General features: G+C 46.4%; 1 protein-coding gene across 6 annotated transcripts in view; it reads left to right on the top strand.

Annotated features, from left to right (window-relative positions):
• Positions 1-25,957, top strand: part of SLC12A8 (solute carrier family 12 member 8) — a 167,401-nt gene that overhangs the window by 36,289 nt on the left and 105,155 nt on the right. For all 6 annotated transcript variants that reach the window (XM_066347896.1, XM_066347891.1, XM_066347895.1 and 3 more), the window contains one exon: positions 9,286-9,517. In XM_066347896.1, the coding sequence (XP_066203993.1) occupies positions 9,286-9,517 (232 nt within the window). The remainder of the gene's footprint in view (positions 1-9,285; positions 9,518-25,957) is intronic.

The following is a 25,957-nucleotide window of genomic DNA, read 5'->3' as shown; positions in this document are numbered from 1 at the left end:
TGTCTCTGGTTATAGCCTTTGTTTTAAAGTCTATTTTTTCTGATAGAAGTATTGCTACCCCAGCTTTCTTTTGGTTTCCATTTGCATGAAATGTCTTTTTCTATCCTTTCTCTTTCATTCTGTATATCTTTCAATCTGAAATGAGTCTCTTGTAGGAAGCATATATATATTTATATATATGGATCTTGTTTTCTTATCCATTCAATCACTGTATATCTTTTGATTAGAACATTTAATCAATTTACATTTAAAGTAATTATTGATAGGCATGTAGTTATTTCCATTTTTTTTTCCTAAGTGAGAAGCAGGGAGGCAGAGAGACAGACTCCCGCATGCACCCTGACCAGGATCCACCCAGCAAGCCCCCTACCAGGTGATGCTCTGCCCATCTGGGGCTATTGCTTTGTTGCTTGGCAACTGAGCTATTTTAGCACCTAAGGCAAGGCCATGGAGCCATCCTCAGTGCCCGGGACCAACTTGCTCCAACTGAGTCATAGCTGCAGGAGGGGAAGAGAGAGACAGGGAGAAAAGGGAGAGGAGGAGGGATGGAGAAGAAGATGATTGCTTCTTCTGACCACGATCAAACCTGGGACATTTAAATGCCAGGCCGACGCTCTACCACTGAGCCAACCAGCCATGGTCAGTTATTGCCATTTTATTATTCATGTTTTTAATCTTTTTTGTCTTCTTAAAGAAGTCCCTTTAATATTTTTTTGTAATACTGGTTTGGTGGTGATGAACTTTAGATTTTTCTTGTCTGGGAAGCTCTTTATCTAGTCTTTGATTCAAAAATGATAGCTTTGATGGGTAAAGTAATCTTGGTTGTAGGTTCTTGCTTTTTGCCACTATGGATATTTTGTGCTAATCCATTCCGACCTACAGAGTTTCTGTTGAGAAATCAGCTGGCAGTCTTGTGGAAACTCCCTTGTAGATATCTAACTGCTTTTCTTTTGCTGCTTTTAACATTTATTTTTGTCTTTAACCTTTATAGTTTTAATTATGATATGTCTTGTTATGGGACTCTTTGGGTTCCTCCTTTTTGGGACTCTCTGCTCTTCCTGGACTTGCATGTCTATTTTTTTTTACAGTAGGTTAGGGAAGTTTTCCATCATTATTTCTTCAAATAGGTTTTTAATTCCTTGCTCTCTGTCATCTCTTTCTGGCATCCCTATGATGTGAATGTTGATGTCCCCTTAAACTATCCTTAGTTTTTTTGGATTTCTTTTTCTTTTTACTGTTTTAAATGTCCAAGTAATGCTTTTTAAAAAAAATTTTATTGATTGGTTTGTGTGAGAGAGGAAGAGAGAGAGAGAGAGACAGAGACAGAAACATCAGTCTGTTCCTGTATGTGTCCTGATGGGATCGAACTGGCCACCTCTGTGCCCCAGGATGATGCTCTAACCAAGCGAGCTCTCTGGCTAGGGTGGATTTCTTCTTTTTTGCTGTTCTGATTGGGTGTTTTCTGCTACCTTATCTTCCAAATCACAGATTTGATCCTCTGCTTTATCTAATCCACTGTTGATTCTCTTGAATGTATTCATTTCTGAGTAGTTCTTTCTTATGTTTTTTATCTCCTTTTTAATATTTCCTATCTCTCTGCTTAAGTTTGCTCTGAGTTCATTCATTGAGCATCCTTATAACCAGTGTTTTGAACTCTGTATCTGGCAGATTGCTCATTTCCGTTTTGTTTAATTCTTTTTCTGGAGTTTTTTCCTATTCTTTCATTTGGGACATGTTTCTCTTTCTCCTCTTTTTGGCTGCTTCCCTCTGTTTGTTTCTGTGTATTTGGTAGAGCTGCTATGTCGTCCAGTCTTGGCAGAGTGACCTTGTGTAGTAGGTGTTCTGTGGGGTCCAGTGGCACAGTCCCTAGTCACCTGAGCTGGGTGCTTCAGATGAGTCCCTTGTGTGGGTTGTGTGTTCCCTCCTGTTGTAGTTGAGCCTTGGCACATTAGTGGGAAGGTTGATGTTGGCACATTAGTGGGAGGGATTGACCCTTAGGCTGATTGGCCGTGAGGACTGACTGTGACTATAACAGAGAAGCTCTTGTATAGGGGCTGATGCCATGGAGCAGGAATTGTTTTAGTGGGGTTCTCGTGCCTGCCAAGTCTACCCTTTGGGTGTGTCATTTGTGGAGATGGTTGGGTGATACTCTGGGGTGGTCTGAAGGTGGCCACTGGGTGTATTGGTTCTGGGGCTTTTTGGGAAGGACTCTGGTGCAGGGCAAGTTCAGCTACTGCTTTTGCTCTGCCTGGGGCCACATGGAATAAGCTACAAAGTGATCTGAAGACGGTTATTGCTTGTGCTGGGCTTGGAGGTGGTGCCTAGGAGAGTTGCAGCTGCAGATGGAGGTTGGCTGGCACTACTGTCAGAATCGGGGCCACTTAGCAAGAGTTACGGGGCATGGTGGGGGACAGGGGCTGCTTGGTAGAGATTTTAAGGAAGTCCAGAGAATAAATCAGGACCGGCCGTTTGTATGGAAGTCACTGGAAACAGTTTGGGAGGACCTGAAATTGGTGTGGGGTGGGTCCTCAGGGGATCAATAGAATGGGTGAGCAGTGTTAGCCAGGCCGATGGAGACTGAGATACGTGCCAGGTACACTTGTAGGAGAAAGGCTCAGAGAGGGAACAATAGCTTCTGCCAGCACTTCTGTCTGGGACGAAGCTGCCCCTCCAGCTCTCACTTTGATGCCAGACACTTCATGCCTTCCCTATAAGTCCCTAGTCCCTTTTGAGCTGCTGCCCCAGAGCTGAGGTTCAGAGCAAGTGAATCTGAGTAAGTCCATGTGCGCCCCTTAAGAGGAACTGCCTGGGACACCAGCTGCTCTCCATCTCCCTCAACCACAATCCCTGCTAACGTTCACAGCCAGAAGTTACTGGGACTTCTCTTCCTGCCCCTGGAACCCTGGTCTGGGAAGCCTGGTCTGGGGCCGGGACCCCTGGCTTCTCAGGAGGACCTCTGCAGCTGAGAAACCCCAGTTTTTAATCACCACACATGGGTAGGTCCACGTCTCTGACCTTCCTGCCAGTCTCCAGGTGACTTCTTCTTTAGACCCTTACTAGAGGACTTGTGTGCAGCTAGACTTCGGGCAATTCTCAGTGGCGGTTGTTCCGCAGTTCAGTGACAAATCTGATGTGGTAGTGGGAGAAGGCGAGCACAGTGTTTACCCACTCTGCCATCTTGACTGGAAGTGTGGAGCGAGATCTTTAAATGTAGTAGTCTGGGAAGTGAATGATAAACAGTTTATTTATTTTATTACCCTGGGGACTTATATATTGATTTTTTACTTTCCTGCTATTTTATAGCCAAGCAGGCTGCACCATGGACAAACAGCAGTCCTCACTTTTCTTCAAGTAGACAGCAAGCTTGCTTCTTGAAGCAGATTCCACAGACAGGGGACCAGTGCTGAACTGGTGGGAAGGACCCACCACAGAGAGAGGGGGCTAGGGCGTTCAGTCTCCCGGATGTGGGCTGACTTGGAAGAGAAGATGTTCACAAAAAAGATGTTTTCTGATCACTGGCAGCTATTTGCCAGAGTAGCCATCACATCGACTTCCCTGCTTGCTTTGCTTTCTTCTCATTTGGGCCTCGGTCAGAACCATCCTTGCCCCTTTGGTCAGGGTCTTCTCATACCTCTGCTTTATCTGCTGCTGCCTGGGCTGCGGCTCTCTGATCAGGCTGTGGTTTCTGCACAATCCATATCATATGCTGCTGGATTCAGTTTGCTGATATTTTGTTGAAGATTTTTGCATATATAGTTAAGAAGGATATTGAACTGTAATTTTGTTGTGGTATCTTTGTTTGGTTTTGGTTTCAGGCCAAGGCTGGCCTCATGGAATAAACTGGAAAGTATTCCCGCTTCTATTTTTTGAAAGAGTTTGTGAAGGATTGTGTTAATTTCTTAAATGTATGGTAGAATTTAGTGGTAAAACCACCTGGGTTTTTCTTTGCAGGAAGTTTTTGTTTACTAATTAATCTCTTTACTTACACAGGCATAGGTCCTGATTTCTTTATTTCTTCTTGAGTCAGTTTTGATAGTTAGTGTCTTTATAGGAATTTGTTCATTTTATCTAGTTTCTTTAATTTATTGTCATGTAATTGTTCATAGATTCCCTTATAATCTTTTTTCCCCTCCATTGCTTTGAGAGAGAGAGAGAGAGAAATGGAGGGTGTAGGGAGAGAGAGAGGGGGAAAGGAAGAGAGAGAGAGAGAGGCATCAACTCGTTGTTCCATTTAGTCGTAGAGTCATTGCTTACTTCTCCTAAGTGCCCTAACTGAGGATCAAACCCATGACCTCAGTACACTAGGAAGATGTTCTATCCACTGAGCAATCTGTCCAGGGCCAATCCTTTTGTTCTTATAAGAGTGAAAGTAATGTCTTCCCTTTTATGCCTGATTTTAATAATCTGAGTCTTCTCTTGTTTTGCTTGGTAAGTCCATTAAAGGTTTGTCTGCACAGAAGCAATTTGCCCTAGAATCGGGGTCAGCAAGCTTCCAGCTAGTACATATTTTAGGATTTGTAACTCATACGTCTCTGTCACAACTGCTCAGTTCTGCCACTGTATTGCAAACACAATCATAGACAATATGAAGAAATAGGCGTAGCTGTGTTCCAATAAAACTTTATTCCAAAAACAGGTAGTGAGCAGGATTTGGCCAGTGGGTTAAAGTTTGCCAACACTTACCCTAGAACATCAAATTTTAGAACATATAAATACTTCAAATAATGATTTTTAAAACTTGAAAAAATTGTTCATTGCCCTTGCATCCTTTCAAATCCTCCCATCATCCCTCTGAGGCGCTGGTAGCAGGCTGGCTGTGTGAGGCCAGCGCCCTTGGCCAGCGGGGAGAACTGAAGCCCCTGCTCACCCCCTGTCCCTCTCACCTTTGTGGGCCTGAGGGCTTCTTTGGGGCTGCTTACCCTGACACCAGAACATCCAGCTTCAGCCGTACTGTTATGTCTAAAGCATTTACTAACGGCTCCCATGTTCTGTGCCAGACTTGGCATAAGCAGCGGAGGACTGGAGGACGATTCTGTACCTGACTGGGCCTCAGCTTGCATTGAGAGTTAGCACTTATGTAGGACATAGACTCAACCAACTTGAACCTTAAGCCAGGGATTTTGTGTCAGAAGGGGAAGTGTGTGGAGGCTAAGCCCTATCTGGTCTTTTAGGTAGGTGCTCAAAGATGAAAAGTATCTATGATTGTGAAAGTACAATTTTTCTAACAGAAATACCTTGGAAGCAAAGTTTTACACCCTAAATATAGGTCATCATTTCTCTCTGAAGTGATGGGTGGCACCCTCCTGATTCCTGTGCCAGAGGGCTAGAAGTTTCTCTGCAGAGAACGAAAAAGGGAAAGGGGATGCCTGTGATTATAAACTTTAAGAGGAGATAAAAATACTTAAAAAATAATAAGCTCTGGAGATGTTTATCCATTAAACCAGGGTAGTAACCTTTTTATACCTACCTCCCACTTCTGTATCTGTTAGTAGTAAAATTTTCTAACCACCCACCGGTTCCACAGTAATGGTGATTTATAAAGTAGGGAAGTAACTTTACTTTATAAAATTTATAAAACAGAGTTACAGCAAGTTAAAGCATATAATAATAATTACTTACCAAGTACTTTATGTCAGATTTTCGCTAAGTTTGGCAGAATAAATCTCTATAAAACAACTTACTATAGTTAAATCTATCTTTTTATTTATACTTTGGTTGCTCCGCTACCGTCCACCATGAAAGCTGGAATGCCCACTAGTGGGCGGTAGGGACCAGGTTGACTACCACGGCATTAAACAAACCAACAGGGATGTTTTCCAATGAAGAGCAGTATTCCTGGTTGGAAGGTAGACCACCTCTGGGGTGGTGGGTTGCTCTAGGGAAGGGCTGGCAGTCCCTGGGCCACCCCTCCCAAGGGGAGGCAGAGCCCAGCTGGCTGTGTCTGCCGGCGGCTGCGTGTGGGAGCCTGGGGCCTGGGCCACGTTTCTCCACGTGAATGCTCTGTGTTATACGTACCAAACATTGCTGTTGCTTAGACAGAATAGTACTCTTAATACATTTGTTTATATTTTCCCTTTGTAAAATTATTTTAAAACGACTAAGTGATATTCACTGTAACCAGTTAATACATTAGAGATAAGTAAAGGATAAGTGAGTTTCCCTCGCACTCCTGAAGTGGCCAGTGTGACACCTCGTGTCCTCTGACAGCGCCTTTTCCTATGCTCACCCACACACAGGTATGGGTTTTGGAAGTGCTGCTTGTTTTTATAGAAATGGGGACAAATTTCATGCTCTATTCCATGGCTATACTTGTTACTTAACAATAAGTTGTAGACATTCCTTAGGTCAATTTAAAACCATGCTTTTAAACTAGCTACTTAGTATTGTATAATGTGAATGTACCATAATGCGTGACATTTTCATATTTAGGTCATTCTTGTACTCTCTTCTGTAAGAGTAGTTTTATTCCTTTTCTTATCCATAATAGCCTATATCTTTGTGTTTTTTTCTTTTAAAAATTATTTATTAATTTAAATTAGAAATTAAATTTAATGGGGTAACGTTGATCAATAAGAGTACATAGGTTTCCGGTGAACATCTTTATAACGTTTGAACTGTTGATTGCGTTGTGTGCCCATCACCCAAAGTCAAATCATTTTCCGTAAAGAGGAAAGGGGAGTAAAGAGGACAAATACATGGTGTCTTTTTCTTAATCAGGCTGCCGGGTGTTTATATATTTTATTGATCTTTTAAAAGATCAGCTTTTGTTCACTGTGTCTTTTCTTTAGTTAGTTATTTTTCTGTTTCATTGATTTCAGATTTCCTTTCGTTAAACCGCAGGATTTGGCCTCAGGTCGTCTGGCCTCAGGTAGTCTGGTCTCACATGCTTCTCACCACCAGGCTGTCAGTCATCCCCAGGAGCCTTTTCTTTTTTCTGTTACTGGGCATCTTTGGGCTAAAAAATGATCAGGTACAAACCTGAGAGAAGCTGGTCTGGAGCTCCTGGAAACAAAAGGTAGTGTTCCCGCGTAGCCCACTTCCTGTGGGCAACCCCTGTGCTCCCGCTGGGAAAAGGAGCAATCAGTTTGGGATCTCCAGATGCAGATGGTCACATTCAAGTTCTGGCAGCCTTGCCTGCATGTTAGAGACATCGAACGCCTGGGACGGAGATGCCCATACAAATGATCAAAACGACCACATTTTTATCACTTGTTTTTTAAACTCAGATACACCTGACCATGAAGAGTCCTGCTTACCTGCCTGCCCAAATACTGATGAAATAGCATCATTATCCCCACCACACTCTTGGTAGTTAGTCAAGAGTAAGTTTGAGTTCTGAGGTGAATGCAGGAAAACATAGAGCTATCTATTTGTCTGTCTATCTATCTGTCTGTCTATCTATCCATCCATCCCTCTATTATCTCATTTCTGTCTCTCAGAGATGATTCAATCTCCCTCCCCCCATTTATTGGGTTTCCCCCTTTACCTAAATATAGGTGGAAATACCTAACATAAGTTTGGGGAATACAAGTTGCAAAATTAACTAATCTCGGTGAAGATTAGGGCCTTCCTTTTGAGCTCTGCTTATGTACAGAAGTTGTGTGACCTTCTGGCTTTTACAGAAAGGGCTGGAACTGAACATAGTACAAAGCATTTTTTGAATTCTTGCAACACATTTAGCAAATGCAGGGGATTTAAAGAGGTACAGTCAGCATAAAAAATTTTTTTTATAAGTGAGAGGAAGGGAGATAGTGAGAAAGACTCCTGCATGTACCTCAACCGGGATTCACCTGGTAAATCCCCATCTGGGGCTGATGCTTAAATCAACCAAGCCATCCTCAGTGCCAGGGGCTGACACTCAAGCCGACTGGGACACTGGCTGTGAGAGGGGAAGAGGGAGAGACGGGGGAGGGAGGAGAGGAGCAGATGGTTGCTTCTCCTGTGTGCCCTGACCAGGGATCTAACCCGGGATGTCTGCACACTAGCCAATGCTCTATCCACTGAACCAACTGGCCAGGGCCAAATTTTTGTTTTTTAAGATATTTGCATTTTTGGTGGTGGCAGGGGGAGAAAAACTTATATACATTACAGAATAGAATATGGAACCAGATAATTAATTGTATGGCTCCAGTAGTAGGCACAATATTTATTCAGAAAACAGGGACAAAGAAAGGCTTCATGGAAAGGGAGGAACATGTCTGAGGGCCGAGTAGGACGTGCTCCCGTGGAGAGCAGCAGAGCAGAGCCACAGTGATGGGTGTGAGCTGCTGGCCTGCAGGACGGTGAGCGGGTGAACCCGATGAGAAGAGGAGGCGGGGGAATTGTGGACAGTGAGGCTGGTGTTATCTGTAAGTGTTTATCTAAGAGTGTGTCTCAAATGTTTTTTAAAAGGTAAAAATCATACCTCTCAGGTAAATATAAAATAAATGTGTGCCAAAGATTTTATTTAACATTTAATTAATGGAAGAGCCAGTGAAATGTTAAAGAGCAGTTGAGATCCTAGAAGAATACAGGTCAAGCCCATAAATTAGTAATTAGGCAATTTCCTAAAGAAATGTCAGGGTAAGATTGCTGGGTTAGACACAGCACTGACTCATGTCTTGTAGGACAGCAAACCTGAATTTTGTGGGTTATTTGTTCCACTGGACAGAAGTTATTTGCAGCTCTGCTGGAAAAGTGTCTATCAGTTAACGTGCAGCCACTCATTCTGACACGTCAAATGTATTTAATCAAGAGTAAACAGAGTGGAACGGAATATTACCTAGGATAGTCCATGGGTAGGTGGCCTTTGTTCCATTTGACATTGAAAGGATATGCTGTCTGCTTTTTTTCCCTATTTCTGAGTTTTAGATATATATATTTTAAATTATACAAAAAGGAGAAAACGGGTTTGCTCTGGTGCCCTCCCGAGGCTTTGAGACGGAACCGCCTGTGTGTCTTTGTTCTGTGTTCAGTTCTTGAGTAATTCAGACAAGTCCACAGGTCTCGTTGGCCCAGAGTCCCATCTTCTTCCCATGATCTTTTCATTTCCGTTACCACTTACAGTCAGCCAGCCAGCTCTAGCTCGGGGGAGACAGTCACTGCCCCTCTGGATGACGTTGGAGAGGTGGGGGAGAGAGGGGCCTGAGGCAGGTTCCCGCGCGGGCAGGGCTCGTGTCCCCTGTGCTGGCTCCCAGGCCCCATGCTGGCAGGGTGAGCAGGGTCCTCAGTGCTAGGCAGCTCTGGCCAGTGGGCTTCTGGGGCTTTCTCTCCGGCTGACGCTTCTTACCGAGAACTGCCCGTCAGTGTGTTGCAGGTGCCATGTACATCACCGGCTTCGCGGAGTCCATCTCAGACTTGCTGGGCTTCAGGAGCATCTGGGCAGTGCGAGGGATTTCCGTCGTGGTGCTCCTGGCCCTGCTGGGGATCAACCTCGCGGGTGTCAAGTGGATCATCCGCCTGCAGCTGCTGCTGCTGCTCCTGCTGGCCGTGTCCACGCTGGACTTTGTGGTGGGCTCTTTCACACACCTGGACCCAGGTAAGCCTTAGGAGTTCAGTAGATGGCCTTACAGGGTCTGCACTACTTCCTTGAAGTTTACAGATGTGTGTTTGCAAGACTACCCCCTATATGCTCTCCCCACGAGTGTGTGCTGTTTCGGGGGCAGGAAGCAGGTGCGTCTCAAAGCAGCTTCCAGGGCCAAACTGCCCTCCTCACACGGACATTTTCACCGAGCCCATTGTCCATGTTTCTTTTTATTTTCTTATATAAAAACCCAGAAAATGTAGCTAAGACAATAAAATAGAACTGGATAAATACACCTCAGATGCATACTGGTGACTAGGGGAGCAGGTGAGAAACAGATCTGGGCATAGGTAAGAAAAGAGACTTTATCTGTCATACTTAAAAAAAATTATTTAAAAGGGCTTGATGGAAATATAACAAATGTTAACAATGACCATTTCTGAGAGATGGAAGCAGATATGGATTTGGGTTTGATGATCTATAATTTTGTTTATTAAAATTTTGTTCAAAGTAAAAATACAAATCTGTTAATTAAACAGCCAAGTATGCTCTGCACCAATGGGAACTGGTGTCATAAACAGGAACTCACTGCTCTGACCCTGGGTTTCCATGGCCCTCGGGATGCTTGGCAGCTCTAATCCTCAATCCTTGTGCTTGGAGTGAGCAGATCTTACCGGAACTGTCTGTACCTCAGGAGCTTTGTAATTTGAGTTGGTTTGGCATCAAAAGTCTTTCTCTCCAAAGTACAGAGCTATTTCTAGGATGTTGCAGAAAAAGTTAACTGCCCAATAATGTACACTTTGGGGATTCTGTAGCAGTAGTGATCACGTTGTAACATGGACGAGGAAAGGGAGATGCGGTCACCAGCTGTGTTAAAAAAAAAAAAAAAAGGAAAAGAAAGGGAAGGAGAAGAAGTGATCCACAGCACAATCACCTCTGATGGTGGTGGCGGTGGCAGCTGCCTGTGACAGCAGTTACACAGCAGGCATTTTGTTAGCACCTCACACGGCTTATGTCATGTGATCCGTACCATAACCGCATGAGGGAACAGTTTTATCCATTTGACAGATGAGGAAACTGGAGCTCCGAGGTGATATAATTCATGGTAATGCATGGCAAAGCTGGGAACAGAACTAGATCTAGGAGACCTGAAAGCTGAGCCGTCTCTGAGCGGGAAGCAGGGCCTGTCTGACTGTGTACCTGCTGCCTTCCTCTGGTCTCAGCTCCGCTTTCCCCCTCAAGGCTCCCCTGACGTGTGTTCTGCGCAGGCTTGTCTTGCATAAAAAATGTTGGTTGAACAAAGGTCAGAATTTAGCTGGTACAACACACTGATCTGGCCTTATCACTTCTTCATGTATTAAAGTTCTTCTTTCGGAAAATAGCCACTTCCCTGAGCTCTCTGAGTGGCCCCTACCTGTGGCTCTGACATCCTGGTCCCTCCCCTGGGACCTCCACACTGCCCCATGACCCAGCATGTACAGAAGGGGCCCAGGACCCACTCCAATGCTCAGAAACAATGCAGTGTCTGAACGGGTCACTGGACGCCTGGGCCATGCAGTTCGCTAAATATTTGGAGCATCTCCATGGGAAGGAGGGGGTGACTGTTTTCCTGGCCTTGCACCGGCCCGTGGAGACAAGCCACATCCTGAGGGAGACCTGCTGCCTGCTTGGCCATCAAACTGTCAGTGAGGGAGCAGAGTCTTCTCATGTCTCTGGTTCCTGGGTGCTTTCCCCACCATCTGTGTGGCTGTTGGCAGGGCGTAATTAGTTAAATCGTAGGGAGATGCGCCGGCCTCTTTGGAACCTCACTAAGCTGATACATTTTCCTTCTTCTTGATTAAAACTCTTCTTGGCTGCTCTTCTAAGTTACTCCAAATATTTCTTCTTCCTTCTGGTCAGTACATTAGCCGGGTGTAGTGTGAAATAAAATTTATTTTCAATCATTCCCATAGCAACTGGCCCCTCTATAATCTGTTTTTGGTATCACCAACGTTTTATACGGACCACTTTCTTTGCGGTTAAAAAATCCAAACTAAAGTAAGATAAAAAACCTTCAGAATGGATTTAGCAGAATGACTTCAGCTCCTTTAAATAATGACATACATGTAGGCATTTGAAAAAGGACTGGAAGGAACTATGCCTACGTGTTCACAGTGATTGTCTTTCAGCTGAGATTATGGCTGGTGACGTCACTTTATTTCTACTTTCCCTTCAGTTGATTAGTGCTGCTTTAGAGACGTTAGTTTTTAGAGCAGCTTTATGTTTACAGAAAACTGAGCAGACAGTACAGCGGTTCCCACTTCCTCCTGCTCTCCCTCCCCCGCCACAGTTGGCCCCTTATTAGCATCTTGCATTAGGATGGTACTATTGTTACAACCAATGAGCCACGACCGACACGTTATTATTAACAAAAGTTCATAATTTAGATTAGAATTTACCCTTTGTGTTGTATAGTTCTGTGGGTTTTGACAAACATATAATGGCATGTATCCACCATCACAGTATCATACAGAAGAGTTTCAATGCCTTAAAAATCCTCTGTGCTCTGCCTGTTCACTGCTCCCCTCCCCATCTTGAACTCCTGGCAACCACTGATCTTTTTTTTTTTTTTTAAGACTTTGTTTATTCATTTTGTAGAGGGGAGAGAGAGAAGGGGGGAGGTGCAGGAAGCATCAACTCCTGTATGTGCCTTGACTGGGCAAGCCCAAGGTTTCGAACCTGTGACCTCAGCGTTCCAGGTCGATGCTTTATTCACTGCACCACCACAGGTCAGGCACCACTGATCTTTTTACTGTCTCTATAGTTTTGCCTTTTGCAGAATGTCTTAGAACTGGAACCATATAGTATGTAGCCTTTTCAGGCTGGTTTATTTCACTAAGCAATATGCATTCAAGGTTTCTTCCTGTCTTTTCATGGCTTGATAGCTCATTTCTTTTTTTTTTTTTTCATCACTAACTAGTACTCCATTATATGGCTATATCAGGTTTTTTATTTTTTATTTTTTTATTTTTCTGAAGCTGGAAACGGGAGAGACAGTCAGACAGACTCCCGCATGCACCCGACCAGGATTCACCTGGCACGCCCACTGGGGGCGACGCTCTGCCCACCAGGGGGCGATGCTCTGCCCCTCCGGGGCATCGCTCTGTTGCGACCAGAGCCACTCCAGCGCCTGGGGCAGAGGCCAAGGAGCCATCCCCAGCGCCCGGGCCATCTTTGCTCCAATGGAGCCTCGGCTGCGGGAGGGGAAGAGAGAGACAGAGAGGAAGGAGAGGGGGAGGGGTGGAGAAGCAGATGGGCGCCTCTCCTGTGTGCCCTGGCCGGGAATCAAACCCGGGACCTCTGCACGCCAGGCCAACGCTCTACCACTGAGCCAACCGGCCAGGGCCTCAGTTTTTTTTTATTCACTCACCACTTGAAGGACATTTTGGGTGCTTCTGGATTCTGGTAATTATGAATAAAGCTTCTATAAACATTTGAGTGCATGTATTTGTGAGGATGTAACTTTTTAACCCATTTGAATAAATATCTAGAAGCATGACTGTGGGATTGTATGGAAAGGCTATGTTTATCTTTCTAAGACACTTCCAGACTGTCTTCCGGAGTGGCTGGTAGCATGTTGCATTCCCATCAGCAGCAAGTGCGAGTTCCTGCTGCTCCACATCTTCTCCAGTATTTGCTGTTGTCAGTTTTTTGGACTTGAGCCATTCTAAGAGGTGCATTGTGGCATCTCATTTTGATATTGAGCACTTTTTTCATATGCTTCTTTGACTTCTGCATATCATCTTTGATGAGGTCTCTGTTGCCATTTTTTCCCATTTTTTAATTGGGTTGTTTTCTTATTGTTGAGTTTTAAGAATTCTTTGTATATCTATATGTCTGTGTCTATGTCTATATCTATATCTATCTATATCTATTTTTTTCTGTTCAGGTTTATTACACAAAGGGGATGGGGCTCAGTCCCTCTTGGCCGCTGCCTTCCTATTGGCTGAGGACAGGGCTCAGCTCCTCTCTCTTGCTCTTGGCATGGATGTGAGTCCCCATGTCTTACTGATGAATTTCAGGGCCCCATTGTCCTCAGAGACCTTGAGCATCTCCACAGCATGCTGCTGATGGGGGCGGAGCCACACAGCCCTCAGATCATGCCCCACACAAGTTTGGTGTGCTTGGTGAGGCGCCGCGGCAGCGGCTCTGACTCGGTTTGCTCACATTCTTGGTCACCTTGTCCCCTGGTTGAGCCCACGGCCATGGGCAGCGCAGAGCCGCGGCTGCTGCTCCTCTGCGGCTGCCGCCGTGGAAGCTCTTGCTACCGATTGGATTGAAGCCCAGTAACAGATATATGCTTTGTAGGTATTTTCTCCCAGTTTGTGGTTTGTTTTGTCATTCTTTTAACAGTATCTTTTGCATAGCAGAAATTTTTAATTGAAATGAACTCTAACCAATTGTTTTTCTTTCATGAATCATACTTTTGTTGTTGTACCTAAAAACTCACTACTAAACCATTTTTCTCTCATTTTATCTTTTAGAAGTTTGATGGTTTTGTGTTTTACATTTAAGTCTGTGATCCATATTGAGTTAATTTTTGTGAAAAAAGGAAGCTAAGTATCTATTTTTTTTTTTTGCATGTCAATGTCCAGTCATTCCAGCACTGTGTATTGAAATAACTATCTTGCCTCCTTTGAACTGCCTCTGCTCCTTTGTCAGAGATCAACTGACTCTGTTTGTGTGGGTCTATCTCTGGGCTACTTATTCTGTTCCTACAGGTATCAATATTCTTTTGAACAAATTACTCCAACATTTAGTAGCACAAAACAACAATAAATATTTATTCTTTCTTACCTTTCCTATGGGCCAGGAATTTGGGTGTGGCTTGCCTGGTGGCTCTGGCTCAGGGTCTCTCATGAGGTTCAGTCAGACCTGGGCCAGGGCTGCAGTCACCTGAAGGCTTGACGGGGTGGGAGGCGCTGCTGGCCCCAGGCCTCAGCTCCTCTCCAGGTGGTCCTTTCCTGAGCGTGGCTTAGCTTTTAAGTTTTCAAGTCCTAGGGTGACTGGCTTCCCAAGAGCAAACAATCAGAGAAGGAGGGGGAGAGAGGAGGAGAGAGGGAGAGAGAAGACACAGAAGGAGGGAAGGAAAGCTGTCCTTTCTATGATCCAATCTCATGAATCCCACAGCAGCACTTTCACCACGTTTGTTTAAGGGGGTCTATTAGTCTGGCCCTAACGAAGGGAATTACTTTTCACCTTTTGAATGGAGAAGTGTCAGAGAATTTGCAGACACATTTTATTTTATTTTAAAAGAAATGGTTTTAGATTTTATTTATTCATTTTGAGAGAGAGAGAGAGAGAGAGAGAGAGAGAGAGAGAAGGAGGAAGGAGGAGGAAGCATCAACTCCCATATGTGCCTTGCCCAGGCAAGTGCAGGGTCACCTCAGCATTCCAGGTTGATGCTTTATCCACTGCGCCACCACAGGTCAGGCTGCAGACACATTTAAAAACCATATAGTTGATTTTAAAATCAGGAAAAAATTTGAAAAATATTTCAGTCAAATTATATTTTTCCATTATTCCAAAGACAAAATAAATGTTCTTTTATTTTTTTTTGCATGGTGCAAGAATTAGGAAATATAAAGTGAAAAGTGAAAGCCACCCCCTCCATTCTTCCATGCCTGCTTCCCAGAAGGAGATTGGTAAATAGCTTTCCAGTCTATTTTCATACATGTACAAGCACATGTGCACACAGACATGTTCATGAACACATACAACATAGTCCTTTGTAGAAATGTGATGAAACTCTGCATTGTTTTACTGCTTTTTCCCTCCCACTCAGTAACATATTATGGACAACGTGCAAAGGCAGTACATTTAGAGTTCCCTCATTCTTTTTATAATACATGGTGGAGGGGTGGAGAAGCAGATGGTCGCCTCTCCTGTGTGTCTTGAATTAAACCCAGGATGTCCACATGCCCGGTCAACACTCTACCACTGAACCAACTGGCCAGGGTCAGTGTTTGCCACTTTTTAAAGATATTCTCTATCAGACTTTCAAAAACTTATAGGCATTTTTCCCCCTCGTGCTCATTATGTTATAGTGTCTCTCGGACACCTTTTCTCATGTCCTTCTCCTGAATTGACCATCTTGGGCCTGGACCGGTGACAGTGCTGGTACAGCCTCCTCTGCTGCCGGGTGTGGGTCCCAGTTGTCTGGAGGCCAAACTGTCCTCTTCTGTCTGCTGTGGAAAAAGTCCCTTTTCCATTTTCACATGTGATTGGCGGGAGATGAAAGCTTAGGCTGACAATAATTTCCCTTTGAATTTTTTAAAATTTATTTTTATTTATTGATTTTAGCAAGAGAGGCAGAGAGAGAGACAGGAACATTGATCTGTTCCTGTACGTGCTTTGACTGGGGATCGAACTGGCAACCTCTGTGCCCAGCCAAACTATCTGGCCAGGGCTTTTTCCCTTACAGGCGTCCCCAAACTATGGCCCCGCGGGCCGCAATGCGGCCCCCTGAGGCCATTTATTCAGCCCCCACTGTACTTCTGGAAGGGGCACTTCTTTCATTGGTGGTCAGTGAGAGGACCACTGTATTTGGCAGCCCTCCAATGGTCTGAGGGACAGTGAACTGGCCCCCTGTGTAAAAAGTTTGGGGACCCCTGCTCGAATTTTGCAGCCATCATTGCTCTGCCTTCCAGCATTCAGCGGCATCCCGCGGTCTGGCCGTACTCTGATTTCTGCTTTTGAAAGGTGGCCTCTTTCTTCTCCTCAGAGTGCTGCGGATCTTCCCTGTACCCTTGAAGTTCTAAAATTTTATAATGAAAAATTTTATTCATTGACCTGGGCGCTTTTCATCGCGTATTTTCAATTATTCCTTTGACAATTTCTTCCCCTTCATTTTCTATAGTTTTAATTTTTTTTTTCTTTTTTCTTGAATTCTAACTGGCTAGATGTTGCAGCCCCTGGTCTGAACGTTCTGTTATTACTTTTTAAATCTTCCCTCTGCTAGAGTTTATCTCTCTTTTTCCCTTCTTGCTGTATGGGAGAGTTCCTCAACTTTATTTCCAAACTCTTTACGAAATTTTTTGTTTTGGTAACCTTACTTTCCAAGAGCTCTTTGTTGTTCCCTGAGTATTAATTTAATTTAATTTTTTATTGATTTAGAGAAAGAGAAACACAGCAAGAGAGAGAGAGAGAGAGAAGGAAGGAGGAGAGAAAGTGAGAAGCATCAGCTCATAGTTGCTTCATTTTAGTTGTTAATAGATTGCTTCTCACATGTGCCTTGACTGCGGAGCTCAAGCCAAACCAGTGAGTCTACTCAAGCCGGCAACCCAGGGGTTTCAGACCTGGGACCTCAGCTTTCCAGGCTGACGCTCTATCTACTGCGCCACCACTGGTCAGGCTCTGAGTATTGATTTTAAAATTGCATTCTGTTTTTGTTTCATGGATATAATATCTTCTTTTGACTCCTTCAGGCTATAAGTTATAGGGTGTTTTTTTTTTCTTTTGAAATTTCCTTCTGTTCTTTATAGTGTCTGTTTCCCCCTCCCCCCCATGCCTTTGTTTCTGTTATCTTGTTTTGTTTTCTGTGTTAATTCCTGCACACCTTCTTCAAATGTCTGGTAGTCCTTGGTCATTCACTCACTGCTAATAATGAGGCACGGAGAGGCTGGTTGGCAGTTCTGCGCACACTCAGGGTGGGCGGCAGCTGCGGTGGGAGGGCGTCGCTGTGGGGTGCTCCTGGGGCAAACTGGGCTGTGTCACCGGAAGTCTCCCCCTGTCAGTTTCTGCAGGTCTTTCCTCTGATGCGGTGTGTGTTTTCCAGGGGTTCTCCATCTCCTCGCTGGGGCTCGCCTGGCTGTCAGAGTTCTGGGAGCAGGATGGAGGGGTGGGTCGCAGAGACAGACTTTCATTTAGTCTTATGCTCTTCACCTGTCATCTCTCTCCTCCCGCTCATGTCACTGTGTCACCTCTCTCGTTTCATCTCCACAGTTCCCGTAACAGGGAGTCTTACTCATCACCTCCATCCCTCAGCTCCTGTCTTCTTAGCCTGCAGGCAGGCAGCACGGGCCCCTCTTCCTTTCCCCACCTCCTGTCCTGTCTCTTCAAAAATAAGCATCTCCAGGCGAGGCTCTGTGGAGACACGGCACTCCGTTACTATAAAAAGCCAAATAGCATGACAACTTAATTTAAACAAGGCACTCTCAAGCATTTGTTTGGCTTAAAGCTCCTAAAATGTTATTTTTGTTAGATTATATTTTCATTTATGTAAGCCGAGTATCATGCCAAAATGATTTTTGCCATAGAAGTCAGGCAAATATACAGGAAATATATTTTAGAAAATAAGGCAACATGTGGCACATTTTAATTCTGTGTTCTGCATTTTAGAAATAAATTATGCATCTCCCAACCCAACTTTCTGGTTATCTAGGAAGGCTGTTGCCTGGCGTGGCTCTGCAGTGTCCTCCGCTCCAGAGCCCGTGCTGACGCTCTGCCTCGGCCCGGGGAGGCTCCCTGGACCCTGAGCGACAGGGGCAGGCGCAGGGCCCCTCGCGCTGAGTTCAGCAGGTGGGCGCTTCTCCTGCTGGGTGAGGCAGGGGACTTGTGACGGGCTATAAGAAGGCAGGGCCACTGCTTGGTAGCTAGCTATAAGGAGTGGGTCAGTGTGCGGAGGACCCGGGTTCGATTCCCGGCCAGGGCACACAGGAGAAGCGCCCATTTGCTTCTCCACCCCTCCGCCGCGCTTTCCTCTCTGTCTCTCTCTTCCCCTCCCGCAGCCAAGGCTCCATTGGAGCAAAGATGGCCCGGGCGCTGGGGATGGCTCTGTGGCCTCTGCCTCAGGCGCTAGAGTGGCTCTGGTCGCAACATGGCGACACCCAGGATGGGCAGAGCATCGCCCCCTGGTGGGCAGAGCGTCGCCCCATGGTGGGCGTGCCGGGTGGATCCCGGTCGGGCGCATGCAGGAGTCTGTCTGACTGTCTCTCCCTGTTTCCAGCTTCAGAAAAATGAAAAAAAAAAAAAAAGGAGTGGGTCAAGCATGCCTGACTTTGCTCTCTGCTGAAACTGCTCTACCTGAGATCCCCTGACCTCTTGATCTCCGAATCTAAAACCTTTGCTCATTTCTGATTCCTGCCCCCTCTTGCACCACTGACCATTCAGGCTGCTGTAACAGAACACCACCAGCTGGGTGGTTTATAAATGACAGACATTTATTCCTCATAGTTCTGGAGGCTGGAAGTCCAAGATCAAGGTGCTAGCAGCTCTGGTGTCTAGTGAGGGCCCCTTCCTAGTTCAGTGTGTCTTCCCCTGGCAGGAGGGTGGGGAATCTCTCTGGGACATCATTTTTAAGGCATGAATCCCATTCAAGAAGGTTTTATTTTCATGACCTAATCCACCTTCCAAAGCCTTGCCTCATAAAACCCATTGGGGATTAGGTTTCAATGTATGAATTTTAGGGGGACACAAATATTCACTCTATAGCTATCACCTATGCCAGTGTGCGCCCTAGAAGATTTCCAGATGCACCCTATGGTATTTCAGAGAAATATGTGCCTGCTGGGGACCAAAAAACCAACAGGGTTTTTGGAGTTTAGATTTTGAGGGGAACTGGCTGTAAACTGACAGTCGGCCCAACGCCCCACCTCACTTGCCTGATTAGGTTGTAAAAGGTTGTTAAGCTGTGGTGCTGGATTGTTTACACTACCCCCCATGTTCCCTGGAAAGACTAGAGGCAAGTTTCTTCTATCCTTTGTTTGGTGTAAAGTTAAGATGATACATATGGTGGGGGTTTTCTGCACTCAATACAATTAAGAGTAAAAAGAGAGGAATTCTTCAATGTATTGGCAAGGAAATGAGAGTTTGCCTTTCAAAAATATATGCCCAAACATTGAAGAAATCACTAGGACACATCAGACTCATGTTTCTCATAAACACAAGAATGAAAAAACTTAACACATTTGTGCTGGAACCTGCTGAATTTACTAAGTCTTACTAAGAATGTATCTATATATATAAAAAGATAACTTTTTTGTTGTTTTTTAAATTTTTTAACCCTTTTTTACAAATTCTGAAAAGCATAACTCAAAAAATGTAACATAAAAAATTTTTTAATGTCAGAATAAATTTAATTTTATCATATTTATTTCATTTAATTACCATAAAAGCAGGCTTGGACTTTATTTTTTTTCTTTACTATTTGACTTAATTATTATAACATATTTCTCAGAAATTTGTATATAGTGTGCCTACAATTATTTGTAGGATTTTAAATGCGTCCTGGCTTCAAAAAGTTTGAGAACCGGCCTGACCTACAGTGGCGCAGTGGATGGGGTGTCAACCTGGAAATGCTGAGGTCGCCAGTTCGAGGCCCTGGGTTGCCTGGTCAAGGCACATGTGGGAGTTGATGCTTCCAGCTCCTCCCCCCTGTCTCTCTCTACTCTCTCTGTCTGTCTCTCTCCTCTCTAAAATGAATAAATAAAAAAATAAAAATAAAAATAAATTAAAAAACCCAAATATTTAAAAAAAAAAGTTTGAGAACCACTGACCTATGCTAATTTGAAACAGTCTCCTATTTCTTCTAGGACAACCCTGTCTTGGCTCTCTTTTTAGTCTGACTGCCCGTCATAGGGGTAGGGGGCTCAGGCTCCATCATCTGTGAGTGCTCTTCTCTGTGCTCCCTCCTCGGAGAAGCCTTCGCGGCTGCTGGGTCTGTCTGCCTCTCTGGCCTCCGTGCACGCAGCTCCCGTGCCACCGGCTCCCGCTGGATGTCTGAGCATCACCTTGAATTAAGGATAAGCAAAACTGCAGTCCTAATTTCTTCCTCATCCCCTATTTACCATCTCTGCCCCGCCCCCTCCCAACAATGATGTTTTCCTCTGTGTGTCCATAGCATTTGTAGAGCCTGGAAAGCTCCAGGTTAACTTTGTGTTCTGTCTGGTTAAACCCTCCTCCACCTTCCGGTCCTGCAGCCTCTCACCTCAGCTCAGCAGATGTCATTGATGTGGGCCACTTCGAGGACATCCCAATCTAAATTTATCCTTCTGGGGCCTTCCCTTTGGGTGACCTCCTCTGTGTCCTCTGGGCAGCCAACCCCCTAGGCGGAGGCCAGAGTAGTTCTCTGCAGCAGTGCGTGGCTCCTGTCGCTCCCCAGCTTAAGCATCCAGGAGCTTTCTGTTGCCTGGGAGGCAACATCCAAACCCAGGAGGATTTCATTCAGTGAGCTTCCGGGTCTCTCCCTAAATGACTCGTTTGGTTCTATTTCCAGCTTTGTACCTTTCTGGACCCTCTTCTTCCCCCAAATATATGCCCTCGCTGGTTTATAAATGCGTACGAATGCAGCTCTGCGTCTAGTCCTGGAATCCTTTCCACCATGCCCGGGGTAGCCTGTTCTCACTCTTAGATGAAATCGTTTGTGGGAACTGTCCGTGAAGACATGGACCAAAACCTGGGACCCTGTGTGGTCTTGAGTAAGGTTAGATGTTCTGAGCCTCAGCTTTCTCACCAGTAAAAATGAGGCTACAGTATTTACATCTCCCGCTTGTGTCCCTATTTACCTCACACTGTAGCCAGGTCCCCAGAGGCTGGTTGGGGTGAGTGGCTGCAGTCACCTGCTTACCCCACCCCCACCCCGGGGACATTACAAGGGCCTTGGAAGCTCTGGTTCCTCATTAAAAGTTTAAAAAATGTACTGATGAAATATTTCAAATATACAGGAAATAATGTAACTGATACTCATCTATCCACCCCCAAAATTTAATGGATAATATTTTGCCAGTTTTGCCTCAGACCTCTCTCTCTTTTTTTAAAGATTTTATTTTTTGATTTTAGACAGAGGCGGGAGAGAGAGAGAGAGAGAGAGAGAGAGAGAGAGAGAGAGAGAGAAGGGGGGAGAAGCAAGAAGCATCAACTCCCATATGTGCCTTAACTGGGCAAGCCCAGGGTTTTGAACTGGCGACCTCAGCGTTCCAGGTCAACGCTTTATCTGCTGCGCCACCACAGGTTAGGCCCAGATCTCTTTTAGAAATAAAAATAAATACAGCATTACAGACACAACTTAAGCTACAGGTTCATCCATCTTCTCTTCTCCCCCAGGCAGCCACTACCCTGCAGCCGATGTGTGTTATTCCCACGTGCTCTCATTTTTCTAACAGATGTGGATACCTACAATTGATCTCTACTGCTGTTCAGTATTTAGAATATTTTACATACATTGTATTGCACTGCATGGACCCTTTCATTTGATAAACATTGGAATGGTGGGTGAGTGAATTTTAATGTACAATTTTCTTTTCTCACCCAACATATTTTTGAGATTTATCTATTCATTTATTTTTCAGATTTTTTAATTTGTTGATTTTAGAGAGAGGAGGGAGAAAGAAAGCTGGGGGAGGAGCAGGAAACGTCAACTTGTAGTTTCTTCTCATATGTACCCTTACCAGGCAAGCCTGGGGCTTTGAACCAGCGACCCCAGCATTCCAGGTCGATGCTCCATCCGCTGTGCCACCACTGGTCAGGCAAGAAATGCTACACCATTTGATTAATTTTTAACTGTTCAGTGTCATGGGAGACCCAGGCAAGTCAACAGACAAGTTACTAAGTAGTGACCGGGACTCCCACGGGACTCCTAGTCCTCCAGGGAGACTCTTGATCCAGCCTGAGAGTCAGGAAAGGTGTTCCAGAGGAGGCGACCTCTGAGCTGAGTGTTCGGTGAATACAGGATTTAGCCGGAGGAAGAAGAGGGGAAGCCCATCTTGCAGAGAGGGCTATTTATACAGAGACCCAGGGGCCTGCTGTGCGTGTCCCCTGATGCCCTGGGTGTGAGCAGCGGGCGGAGCCAGCTCTCGGAAGGCTTTGTCTGCCACACAAAGGGGCTGGGGGGCTCTGTTTTCGGGGCAGTGAGAAGTGTCATCAGTTTTATATTTTAGAAAACTTGCTCTGCCCACAGTATGGAAAACCAGCGGCTTGAGATCAGGATCAAGAATGGAGGCAGGAGGCTTTGGGAGGCTGTAGAGGTGATCCAGGGAAGCAGCGATGACGCAGTGCCCCCGGGCTGGGCCCCACTACCGACCCATCGGAGAGAGGTTGGGGGCGGTGAGGAATGCGGCGGAGTGGGGAGACAGTAGGCGGCGGAGTGGGGAGACAGTAGGCGGGCTGGCGGCGGCGCGGCAGGTGCTGGGACCCGGGAGGAATGTGGCTGCAGGAACGAAGGGTGGGGAGAGGGCGCAGTCAGTGGAAGAGTGTGAGCGTAGCCTCCAGTGGAGGGACCAGTAGGCAGCTATGTGAGCCGGCCCAGCGCTCTGAGGAGTGCTCAGGCTGGGGACAAAGGCGCCCCAGCACTGTGGGAGTAGAGTAGGCTCAGATTGTTTGGGGACAGTGTGCTGACTTTATGGCCAACAGAGCCATGTTTATTAAGATGAAATTTAATTCACCAGCAGAGCCATTTCTCAGTGTTTTGTATTTAAAATAAATAAATAAATAAATCTTCTTTCTGACAAAATTCCAAATATACAAAGCGGGAAAGCTAAAGATGAATATTCTTAACCTAAGAATACACCCCAGAGTTTCTTCAGGGGACTGTGTTCCCTGTTCCATTCAGGAGGCAGCAGACACACAGATGTTTGGTCTGGGACCCGCGGGTGGCCTGCCCTTGTGGATACTGAGGACAAGGCGTGGGGTCTTGGTGGAGCACGTGGCGCCTGAAGCATGGGCTTTGGTGACAGAAATGGACTCGCTGAGTGAAAGATGGGGATGTGGACTCAGCCTCCTCCGCCCCAGCAGGAGAAGATGGCTCGAATGCAGACACCTGACTCTGAAACATCTGGCTGGGCCCCCTCCCGCGGGCCCCTTTCTCCTGAGGTGGAGGCAGCGGCCCAGCTACCCCTATACTCTGTAACATCATCTGCCCAGCCAGGCATCTTCCGGAACTTTCTTTGCGTCCCCTTCTCCCCTGTGGTGGGAGGAAGGGTTTTCTGGCTCAGGCAGGCAAGGCCTGCTCCAGGGCCCTGCAGTGCCCGGGGTGGCCTCTGTGTGGAGTCGTGGATCTGGCTGTTTGTTTCTGGCCTCTCAGGGCCCTGAGCCTTGTCCCGGGCGGGCGGTTTGCTCAGCCTTTCCTCTCTGCCCAAGGAGACAACATGGACTACTTTACGTGGAAGTTTGTGGCGTCCTGGCATTTGCATTTTACTTACGAGTAGGTGGTACTGCAGAGTAGGGATTCCACACACACCATCTCAAGTGACTGTCACAAATGACTGTAAAGGAGATGGGACAGGATTATCTTCTCTTCTCACAGATGCAGAAATAGTGATCAGAGGCAAAATGATTTCCAAGAGCCCAGGCCTCAGGACCCAGCCCCCTTCCTGGTCCAGCAGAGAGGGACAGCGTCTCATCGGAACAGCTGATGAACACTTTCAATGAGTGCCCCATTGTCTGACCTTGGGGCTGTCGACCCTGCCTTGCCAACAGAGTCACGCGGGGAGCCTCAGGGGGAGGAAGAATCCCCGGTCCCATCCAGCCCACAGCAGTCACTGGCACCCGGGTGGAACCTGCCACTCTGTATTGTCAGGTGCTCCAGGTGATCCCACTTACAGGAATACATGGGCTGAGATCCCTCGGACCCCTGCTCAGGGACACCGCTGCTCCACTCTCTGACAGGCTCAGTAGAATAAGAACCAAACATGGGGACGCCAGGCCCCTCACTGCCCAGGCTGGCAGAATCCCGGAGACAAGACCCGCGAGCCCCCGCACTGGCTGTGAGCTCAGGGTGGGGACTCTTCAGTTAGCCCTGGGATGTGAGGTCCTCTTCCTCCGCGTTTCCCACTTGACCCACACCCAGCTGAGGGACACACACACCACAGGACCTACTCATCTGTGTGTACGGATGTACAGGAGCACCAACTCCATTCCAGGCACTTTACATACGTTATTCTATCTTATCCTTGAGACAACCCAGGGATGCGGGTGGGGTGATTATTCCCACTTTACAGACAGGGGTTTATGCACCTTTCCTGAGACTGCACAGGGAGGGGCTCAGCCCCAGGTCAAACCAGAGCGGTTGACTCCAGAGTGCTAACAGTGGTGCTTCCAGGCACACCCTGGCTCTGCATGCCCTTAGGGGCAGCTGGGGCGTGGTCCTCCTCTACCAGAATCCTTTACTCCTCTCCTGCTCCTTCAGATCAAGGGGCGGAACTGCTGGTCTCTGTGGGGCCCTCTCGTGCCTGGTCAGACTAGGCAAGGTCAGGGGCCAGAACCGGGTACTGAGGATCTAAAACATGGCTCTCAAATGCCACCAAGGCTAGTGGCGTAGACAAGCTCAGCTGACTGGGACTGAACTCAAGTCCCAAGCCAGGCAGGGCAGGATGTCCGTCAGGCCTATGCAGCCTGATGCTTGACCAGATTGGCGTTCATGGCCAGCCTGCCAGTCGGCTGTGACAACACATGTTCTTGAGACCCGAAAGCGGATCTGAGTCTGGAAGCCGTTGCTTGTTCTGAGGGAGAGGGGAGAGGGGAGAGTCAGGAGGCGGGGCTGGGGCTGGAGGATCTCCCGCCCCCCCCCCCATCCCTGTACTCAGACCCTTCAGGGGCTTTGTCTGTCATGCATTGTCTCAGGGGCCTGCTGGTGGGATCATGCTGGCATTGCAGAGAGGTGGTTGTACTGGGGATTCCAGGGGAGTCAAGGTGCTAGGGTGGCCTTCCAAGGGGCCTGTCACAACAACACTTCTTGTATGTCTTCAAATCCAGAACAGGGCTTTCTATCTGTAGGTGCTCAAGATGTTTGCTGAGTGAATGAGTGAATAATGACTCCAACAGATTGAAGAAAGTACAAGGGCAAGGCTCTGGAACGTTCCCGGAGGTGTGGAAAGCCCTGGCCCCTTCATCTCTTATCTCAGTCGCCTGGGAGATGGACACTACCCAGGCCTCCCTTCAGAGAGGCGCCAACCTTCCTGTTTTGGCATTGGTGCTCAGGTATTCTGTCTGCACAGGCTGCAGCTGGCTGGGAAATCACAATGCCTGTGCGGAGGGTCTGGCCCAGGGCGGGTCAAGTTGCAAGTTCAGTCAGACTGTCTTGGGAAGGAGGAAGGAAGGAAGGGTTGCAGCCGAGAAGAAAATGTGGCTTTGAAAGTTTTCCTCTTGGGTTTTCTGTTTGCAGGGTGTGGAGATGCTTAGGGAGGCATTAAATCCTGCACAAAAGAGTATGGGTGAAACCTGGTGAGATCAGAGTGTGCGCCTTACCTGCAAGCAGGCCAGCCGTCTGGGGATGCCTGCGGGCTGGAATGACGCCACAGGCTCTGGTAGTAACAGCTCTGCATCCCTTAGAACCTTTTTTTATATTAAAAAAAAATTATTTTTTTTTTGGAGAAAAACACATGTGCTTTATATTACACATATCCACTGAGCATGTGTGTCCAGATGGCTGGGACAAGGAGTCTCCTGACCCGTTCTTTCCGATTGCAGGTTTGTAAGAAAGAC

Source organism: Saccopteryx leptura, chromosome 8 (assembly GCF_036850995.1).
Source record: "Saccopteryx leptura isolate mSacLep1 chromosome 8, mSacLep1_pri_phased_curated, whole genome shotgun sequence".
Lineage (NCBI taxonomy): Eukaryota > Metazoa > Chordata > Mammalia > Chiroptera > Emballonuridae > Saccopteryx > Saccopteryx leptura.
This window is presented reverse-complemented; position numbering and strand designations above follow the sequence as displayed.